Consider the following 9488-nt stretch of genomic DNA (forward strand, 5'->3'; position numbering starts at 1 on the left):
GGCAAGTTTTTGTTTTTGTTTTTGTTTTTAAAAACAACTGCTGTTCAGTTAGACTTTCTTCGCACATTTGAAGAGGTCGTTGCTCTGAGGTGGCGTGTTCTCTTTAGGAGCAGCAATGACGGGACGTTCACCATCCATCCTCACGTTGTAGGATTTGGCTGCAAAAAGAACAGAATGGGTTCATTAAGCATTTAAATTTATGAATGGCATTTCGGATGTTTGTTTTTTCATGCATATGCCAGTTTCCATTTTAGTGAACATGAATTTGGCAGGAAACAGACTCATGCAGTTTTCAGGACATTAATTTTGACAGCTTTTGGCTACAGGAACATGAATTTAAAGAGCTGTAATTTTTCTAGAATCATATAAATGACCAGACGGTAAACTCCTAACATGATGCATCTACTCTAATGTTTCATCAGCACATTCTTTCAAATATAGGTGTAATTCTTCAAACTGAACTTTTTTGTGGTTACTCCATAATAAACTTGAGCCACAGATGAATGGACACCACCCTCAATGACCTTTACATCTGCCTTACCCCCACCCTAACACGCACACCCAGACACACATGGTCCTCGTTAGGTGTTTCAGACATGATGTGAATGAGCTTAACAAATGTCTCGTAGACAGACAAGTGAAGGACAATTTGGTCTTTTGAAAATGGGCAATTAAATGTTGTTATTATGAACATAGGAGTGAGGGGAAGAGAGATTTAACCACTACACCACATTTTCTACATCAAATCTGTAAAGTGAGAGGCTTGGATGGACAGTAGTGTTTTATTGTAAAGTTAAAAGTTGAAAATTATAATTTTCCAATAAATTTTCCGTAGTACCAGAATGATTTTAGAGAAACTTTCTTGAAATAAAACTAAATTCCCAACCTAAATCTGTTCAAATTAGAGAGATGACCTCTGTTCTGGTATGAATTGACTTACATCTTGAGATTACATAGTATTTGTATCCATCTGGTTCTCTGTTGTTGGGGACGGACACAGCAGCCGTGATGGTGGGGGGAAAACCTCTCCAGGATGTGCGAATGTTGATGGATGGGCCTAGAAGAGACACTGGAAACAACAGTACACAATGAGTGATAATAACCACTCTGGGTTGTTTTCCTCCTTTCAACTCTTCAACAGTTGTAAAGCCATAAACAGTACACAGGCTTTTTTACGCGACGAACCTCACTGGCCCTCTCACCTACACAAAGCATGACTCACTTTTTCAGAGAACTACATGTGTTGTAACAAAGTAAATGTTTATGTGTGTTTAAGCAAATCAGCAAACATGCAGGAGAGTCATCACAGCTACATTTACGCAGGATTATACAAATGGGAAAAATAGAATAAATTATTCCACTATTAAGATGAATGTATGTAACAAGTTCAACTTTCAAGTTCTCATCCTTATTTTGAAATTTTAATTAATGAAGCACCTGCTTGTCGAACGATCCGGTTGCGGACTGTGTAAATGGCGTACTGGGGTTTCCTCCCACATGAGGGACTGGTGCCATACTGGTATGAATATTTCTGGACCACTCCACCTGGAAAAATCAAAGAAATGAAATGAAATGAAATAATAATAATTATCTTATTATCATATCTTAACAACAACAGTCATCACCTCTCTTGAAGAAGTAGACTGACTCTCTCCTCCTCTGGTACTGAGGCACAGACAGAGCAGCTGTGATGTGGCCCCGAAGCCCATCAAAGCCCGTTTCAATCACTTTAGGATAGCCAGGGTCCAAAACATCATTTTCAAATCTCCAGTACTGCATTCCCTGCAAACAACAAATTAACACAAATCAAAACTATCAGACCTGAGGCAACAAAAAGGCACCTGTACAGCACTTTACAGAAGTGGATATCTGGCCAATAGAGCTCAAGGGTAAAGATGTAAGATCAAAGGAAAGCCAAGATTACATTTGTAACAGCTAAAATCGACCCTGATATAGTCCAAAAGGTCACATCTGGGAAATCCCTCAAATCCAGCTCTGTCAGATGTACATGTTAAATCGGATTAGAGTAAGTTTACCTTGAAAATGTATGTTTTGCCCTGGCAGTTGCAGCGAGTGAACACAGTGTCGATGGGGGAAGGGACGCCCCACACTTGAGTGATGCCTTGGGCTGGACCTGGCACCCTATTTCTGTCCAGCAACCAGAAGTAGTGCCCTGTAAAATAACAAAATAACATGAGGCAAAGTTCAGCTGCACAAATTCGTTTGCATTGTTTTGACACTGGAGTGAATGTTTGCTTTTTTTTTCACCGTGTCAAATTGTCAAAATGTTTCCATGACATCACTCTTTGGTGGGCTGACACAACTGACTGACTGTGTTGTATTAATGTTTAAAAGTATCTATTAGCTATAGCTGTCAGAAAAATCTCTTATGGTAAAATGAACTATGTGTATATATATATAACTTAAGTAAAATAGAACAACAACTAAAATCAAGTAGGCTTACCTAAAATGTGTCTATACGCGGAGAGGTACTTTCCACCACTGCTCTCTTGTATGTTAATTTACTGGTATTTTTACTTAACCAGTGATATAGTTCTCCTGTCTACTAACCCTGAACACATTCAATATCATCTTCTTGGCACTAACCTCTGAAAACCACCATTGTGCCGTTCCTCAGTGTGGTAACCGCACTAACCGGGCGTCCACTGCACAGGTTTGTATCATTGCTGTCATCTGGAAAAGAATATGGAAAAAAACATTCAGGATAAACGAGCAATAAGACTGCATTGCTGTTGTTGTTAAGGGTAATGCTTTTTTCAGGCGCTTTCCTTTCAGGCGCTTTGTGAACTTTTTTTTTCATTCTTTAACGTACCTGAGCCTAAATTGCAATTTCAAAGCACCGTGTGATGGAAAAGCAGCCTCATCTGTCACTGGATAATGTGTAGCTACACTTTGAATAAAGCTTTGTTCACCCAGAGGCAAAATGAAAAAACAACTGAGCTCATAAACCAGGACACAAACAGTAATAAATATGTAAAAGAAAAAAAAGGCCTCCATCTCTGCACTAGTGTTACTCATGTAAGATATATCAGATCTTAGCAGAGGCTGCAGGAAATACTCACAGTGAAATTTCCCATCTCAGGGTTAGAGAAATCTTTGAGGTGGTTTGTGTTAAGAATCTGGTCACATGATAAGAACTTTTCTTACCTGCTTGGTAGTCTCTTGGATCGTCTATGTTCAGATTCTGTGCCGTGACCAGAGGCTTGGTCTCAGGTTTGGAGATAGGTTTAGCCGGAGCTGGTTTAGTTGGCAGTGGCTTGTACTGGTTGGGTTTGTCCTGGGGTTTTGAAGTGGGTTCAGATGGTTGGGGTTTGGTCGGGTCTGGAGTGACTTCCTTTGGATCAGCAGTTGTAGCTTGTGGTGTAGAATCGTCTTTAGTGTCGTCCTGTGCTGCAGCTGTGGATGGGGGAATGTGGCTCGTCAGGGCATCGAGTTCTAAAACAATCCCGGGTCCGGCAGGAGAAACGCTGGTGGAAGCCAGAACAGGGGTGGGAGGACCTGCTGTGGGATCCTCTGAGTCGTTCACAATATCATCTGATCCAGGGTTTGAAGGGTTTCCATCTGAGATGGGTGTCAGGTCCAGCACTGGTGAATCCACTTCATCTGTGTTGGAGGGAAGGGTTGTAACCTCTGGCTTATCAGAAGAGGCTTCAGCTGGGTCTGTCCCCTGTGCCTCAGGAGAAATGCCATCCTCAGGTTGTTCTTTTGCCTGCCCGTCTGTCTCCAGCTCTGGGGTGAGGGCTGTAGGAGAAACCTTGGTTTGAGGTACTGAGGTCGGGGCTTCTGTGTCACGGTCAGCTGCAGTTGTGGACTGAGGGACAGTTGTTCCTTCATAGGTCGAGCTGATAGGATCACTGGCATCTGGAGGCAAACAAACATGATTATCAAATCTTAGATTGGAATCAGTTGTATTAAGGAAAATGTTAATAAATGATCAGCATTTACAGGTAAACAAAGTAAAACCTGAATAAATGAATAGAGAAATGTAACATGTAACTTTGAATGGATTGATATATCTTAATCTTAATCTTAATCAGTATGTTAATGAACATCCTCTCTGGAAAAATATTTATTTTCCACACAAACATTGAGATGACTTAAAATTTAAGAATTTACAACTAATATTCAATATAACGCCACTTTAAAGTGGAAATATGAATTGCAAACAAACCAATAGGACATAAAATAAAATACATATGCCACAAAGACTTCAACTGATAAGATGAAGAAATCAAATGAAATGACTGGCGTTCGTAAATGTAGCAGTAATGGAGGTTTGCTTTGTTTTTCTTCATTGCTAGAGCATTTAATTTTTCTTTACCTTTATTTTTCAGGTTTCATGTTAAGATTGAAATAATGTGAGGAAGAAAAGATTTTTTCAAAGCAATAAAGAATTAAGATATTTGCCCTCAAATGTAAGAAGGTGGAAGAGGGTTTAAAATGGTGTAAATAAGATGCAAGCAGAAAATTAATTCTCAACCAGTCCAGAGACTCAGAGCACCTTTTCCAAGTCATTGAACTTTATGCTGGTTTTCTTTTAAATTGCTTGTTTCTGCCAGGTTATCTGTGGATTTCACATACCTGCGCTCTCAGTGGGGGTTTCTCCACTCGTCATGTAAAGAGTGGAGGGGTTGTCGTCAGCCTGTGTTGGTTCATTATCTGAGGGAGTCGCTTCTGTCTGAGAGAAGACTGTAACTGTCTCCGTACTGAACTGGAGAGTTTCTGGCTCCAGGGTTGGTTCAGAGGAAATCTGAACCAGCAGGTCAGGTGTAGACGCTTCATAACCACTGGTACCCTCAGGGATTGGACTTGCCTCCGGATCCTCAAGTCCGGTGTTGGAAAATCCATCATTTGGAATGATCTGGCTGTTCTTATCTACAATAACATGACAAGTGAGAGGAGGATGTGCAGTCACACTCATGGAAACTTACTGGAGAAAGAACTTTGCTTGATTTATTTCTCCTGAGACATTATTGCTCACCATCACTAGGATCATCTGGTGGATATGATGTTGGACTGTACTGTGGAATTAAATGGTCGTCTGTGGGCAAACGAGCCAAAAACACATTAATAAATGTTCAGATTTAGCAAATATCTTTTTCAATGTTATCTTTATTTTCTATATATTTGTTTACTTGAGTGTGTGCATCACTCAGACTGTGACTTTCCAGATAGAAATGTCACAACATGTCATGAAGTGACAAGGATGCGAGACTATCTCCACCCACCAGACTATTCCAGGCTCACTCCTGAATTAAAACCACTAAGAAAATGTTCTGTCATCTTTTCTTGGCTTCATTTTGTGCTTTCCTCTCTTGCGACTGAGCCTGTGCCCGTAACCCTCCTACACACCCATGACAACACTGCTTCCCTGTGTTTCTTCTGGCCAGAGAGGCTAACACTCTTGGCCTGTTCTGGTGAGACTTGGCCCTCAAAGCAAACCACAGCAACGGAGCCATCGTAAACATCTTCCTGCCGTCTTATTGTCAAACATCTTGTTAAACTCATCGGGTTCAGCTCATAGGAATTATTTAAGTTATCTAAACTGTATCAGTTTATGAGTATAGATCAGAGAGTGTTGGTCACTGGCTATTGGAATAAAAATTTCCAAAGCATGGTCACCTGCATCATTTCCCTCGCTGAACGTCTGCTCATTGTTTTCATTCAGAGGTGGCTCTGTGGGAATATTCATGCATAAAGGTTAGAGAGCTGGACAACCCTGTTAAAAACAAATTTCCCTTACATCCTAAATAACTCAAAATGTAGTAAGAACCAAACCTTTTGCCAAGAAAATATACCTTTGGGTTTGTTATCTTTTATATTATCACATGAACTAGTCTTCACTGGTGCTGTTGCACTTGCTGCTCCACTCATTTCTTCTGCAGTAATTACTGAGACAGAAAATATTGTCAAAATTTAAACCAATGCATCTGTGCAGGTTACTGCATGCATTGCATGCTACTCCACATGCTGGTGGACATGCAGGGTTGCCATGTCACACTATTCCTGACTTCACCAGTCATGCACACGTAGGCTACTAATCTCAAATTGCTATAATTATAATTGCATGATGGTGTAACTGAAAAGGACGAGGGCTGATTTTAACATGCAGCCATGCTTTCACACAACCATCGCTGTATTTGCTGGTCTTAAAAGATGACACCAAAGATTGATTTATTATGGTGCTACTGCCGAGTACAAAACTGTGAAAGGAACCTGTAGAGGTCAACATGCAGAAAGGAACACACACACAGTCATGCTGAATGTGTTGGACAAGGCTTACCCTCTGCATCACAGTGGCTCGTGTAATCTTGACAACATTGCTTGTACTTAACGCAATCAGAGTCGCAGCTACACAGCCGGCCTCTCTTGAAGGATTCTCCACATCGACCTTTACATGAGTTTTCTGTTGCACACAAACATAGTAGGGTTCAACTCAGCAGACCTGTACATGTCTTATTGTACTGATTATATTCATTGTATGAAGTGTAAGTAATATTAAGGCAGTACAGAAAAATTGTTCATATCAGGGATGGGGGTTGGTATTTTTAAAAAATCATTGTAAACTTGAAAAATCAATAATAATAAAAAAATTTAAACAAACTGAAAACAACAACACAAATGTTTGGATATCAGTGTGTGTGGGTTGAGTAACAATTTCTGGAAGCACTAGTGACAGTACGTCAGAAAAGCCTCACTTGTGGTGCACTGAGATTCATAGTCTCTGCAGCACTCTCCATAAGACAGGCAGGTATAATCGCACTGGCACGTGTAGCCCCTGTAGTACTCAGCACCACATCGTCCTTTGCAGCTCGCTGTTGATCAAACGGAGCACATGGAAACTTATTTAAAATGTCAGGGAGAGAAATACAGTGCAGAAAATCAGATGACAGCCTTTAAATTTTGTCTACTCGAAATTAGTTTTGTCTGTTTGTCTCATGAGAAATACACTGATGTACAGCAGGTTTGCCCTCTCGTAAATAATTGTCAACAGAGTAAACATGAATGAGTACAAGCACAGCAAACATGACACCAGGAAAGCCCTTCTTTAAAAACATCTCACTTGATGTTCCTGCCACTGGAATACTAGAAAAAAAAAATCATCTGGCTGAAGTGCTTCTCAACAAGTTTCACACAAATTGTACTTACTCTGAGCAGCACTAAAGGTCAAGGTACAAGCCAGCAAGATAAAAGCACAAAGAACAAGAGAAGACATCTTCATGTAAATCTGAAACCGAAACACAAGCAGAATCAATAAATCTGATTTCCTGTGTATCAGTGGTGGATTTATGTCCATGACTGAAATCCAGAGATAAGAGAGGAAATAACGAGTAACTTACCTTGAGCCTCTGTCTGTCTGTTTTGACGCTGGCTCCTTTTAAAAGGCTGAGGGAGGGCGGCTGACTTCCCTTTAATTGGCAGATCCGGTCTAATTAAAAGTGTGATCTCACAGGCTGTAGGGAGGATCCTCCAGTCCAGACCATAGCTCCAGACATCATGAGTCCCCACAAACAGCTGGAAGCACATCAACACACATCTGTGCCAGACAGACGGCTGACCTCACACATGTCTGAGCAAAAGCAAAAAAAAAAACAGAAAAAGGTGGTTGTGACTTGCTACTCAGTCACAAATCACAGATTTGGTTCAAATCAATAACATGTGGACAGACGCATTACGTAGCTGAAGTCAAGTAATTTCCTTAACTTTAGTGGAGCATTTTATTGTTCATCTTTGTTTTAACTCATGGTTTGTAGTCAAGTCCAGGCTACTGCCATTAAAACTGAGGTAGCCTCAGTTTGTCCCACTGATATTTATCATGATGTGTCTTGTGATGCACTATGATACATGACAGAAGCCAGTGGTGGAAGAAGTATTCAGATGATTTCCTCATGTCAAAGTGGCAATAACACACTACATAAACACTCAGTTTCAGCTAAAAACCTTGCAAATTTTACCCTAGTTCACCTAAATGAATTTAAGTTATCAAACGTATATGTAATTAATAGCACTGAATGATATTTTATAAAATTATAGGTTTTGAATATAAAATCTTCATTGCAAAAAATATACCTGTGAAATTAATGTGGTGCCCCTGAAATGTATTGGAGTAGAAGTTTTAAGTAGTGTAGAATAGAAATACTCACGTAAAGTACAAGTACCTCAAGATCGTACTTAATTACAGCCCTTGAGTAAATGTACTTAGTTTTTTCCGCCAATGCGAGAGACCATGTAAATAGTGAAGGACAAACACTGCACTGAGGTTTCTGTCTTCCATGAGCAAACATTTTCTGTTATGGTATACAGGTATCGTCTGTGAGTTTACATGCACTTGAGTAACCTGGTTAGTGTTGTCTTTCTGCAGTAACTCTTCAGGACACTGACCTTAGATTGTGACCTGTTTGACAACCCTGTTATTCCCTGAATATATTCACCACTGTAGCAATTACAGTTATTATTGTGTCAGTTTTACTATAGGCCTGTTTTATTTAGTGTTTACATGTCAAATATAACATTATTACTTTCCCTGTATATTAGTATGTAAGGTCTTCAGGGCTCAAAACAACTCTAAGTCTTAAAGATACACCTACAATGTGACCCTTAAAACCAGTATGTGTGATTTCAACCCCTTATCAGTTTGCATTTGTTATTATTTTTTCTTTTGTCTTATTTGAATACTTTTTCAAAAAACCCTCACAGACAGATGACAAAAATCTACATAATTTGGCAAAGCAGAAAAATGTCTGCTTTCGTTATTCTTCTTTGTTTTTTTACCGTCTCATTGCCCCTCAGATTTATCTGTCTGACCTCCCCTGATGTATAGATAGATGACATTAGGCTGTGATTTCCTCCGAAGTCTTGAGTATCACTGTAGGTTTCTTTCATTAGAGGGGAACAATGGGTAAGAAACACTCTTACTCTGCCAGACTGATTACTGTGCCAACATATTTTTATAAGTCAAGGCTGGTCAGCACTGTGGGTGTTTTGTGGTTGGGAGAGTTGATGAACCTTATCATGCCCATGATATTTTCCCATTATGTCATGATCCAATTAGAGGAAAAGGGCTCATTAGTGCATTTGTGTCAAGGCAATAATGACAACAGGATCTGTTTGAAATGAATAGGCCTACTAAGCAGCCAGGTAAACACAGACACTGAGATGAAAAGTCCAAACAATAATTCATCTGCTGCAGCACCATGAAAAGAGGAAGTATCGAGGCCCTGTCAGACTCATTTTGAAATCACTGGCCCAGAGACGTCCCACGCCACACTGAGAAGCTGACTGGGTCAAGCTGATTTAAGAAAGTAAAGTCAGTGCGCCCCCTCGTGGCTACAAGGTCGTGTGAGTTTCTTCTCTGCTCTGCAGTAGTTCGACATCTAAAAGCTCCAGAGAAAAGAGTTTCTGCTCATGAACTCACTGCAAAACTTTTAATTGTCAAGTTTATGGTTCTAATTAATGTATGACTAAGA

At 40.0% G+C, this 9488-nt stretch overlaps 1 protein-coding gene across 2 annotated transcripts; it reads right to left on the reverse strand.

The window, feature by feature from the left end:
* Nucleotides 1–5: 5 nt before the first annotated feature.
* Nucleotides 6–7563, reverse strand: prg4b (proteoglycan 4b). 2 transcript variants are annotated; one of them, XM_071486226.1, is made up of 15 exons: nucleotides 7362–7500; nucleotides 7171–7249; nucleotides 6720–6836; nucleotides 6305–6427; nucleotides 5820–5912; nucleotides 5644–5697; nucleotides 5003–5062; nucleotides 4603–4896; nucleotides 3169–3882; nucleotides 2608–2694; nucleotides 2037–2173; nucleotides 1626–1782; nucleotides 1438–1545; nucleotides 941–1069; nucleotides 6–158 (listed from the first exon to the last, which is right to left on the reverse strand). In XM_071486226.1, the coding sequence occupies exons 2-15, from the start codon at nucleotides 7241–7243 to the stop codon at nucleotides 49–51; spliced, it is 2256 nt and encodes a 751-aa protein (XP_071342327.1). In that variant the 5' UTR covers nucleotides 7244–7249; nucleotides 7362–7500; the 3' UTR covers nucleotides 6–48. The 2 variants fall into 2 exon arrangements, with proteins under 2 accessions (XP_071342327.1, XP_071342328.1); XM_071486227.1 differs by lacking the exon at nucleotides 5820–5912 and having other exon boundaries at nucleotides 7362–7563.
* Nucleotides 7564–9488: the final 1925 nt, after the last annotated feature.

The sequence above is a fragment of the Trachinotus anak genome, unplaced genomic scaffold (assembly GCF_046630095.1).
Source record: "Trachinotus anak isolate AG129_WGS33_773 ecotype Australia unplaced genomic scaffold, CSIRO_AGI_Tana_v1 ptg000010l, whole genome shotgun sequence".
In the NCBI taxonomy this organism is placed as follows: domain Eukaryota; kingdom Metazoa; phylum Chordata; class Actinopteri; order Carangiformes; family Carangidae; genus Trachinotus; species Trachinotus anak.

Coding starts and splice junctions, on each gene's coding strand:
- prg4b (XM_071486226.1), bottom strand. CDS start 7,243: ATGAAGATGTCTTCTCTTGTTCTTTGTGCTTTTATCTTGCTGGCTTGT. Junction 5,913..6,304: donor GAGCCACTGTGATGCAGAGG/GTAAGCCTTGTC, acceptor TTTCTGTCTCAG/TAATTACTGCAGAAGAAATG. Junction 3,883..4,602: donor AACCCCCACTGAGAGCGCAG/GTATGTGAAATC, acceptor GTTTGCCTCCAG/ATGCCAGTGATCCTATCAGC.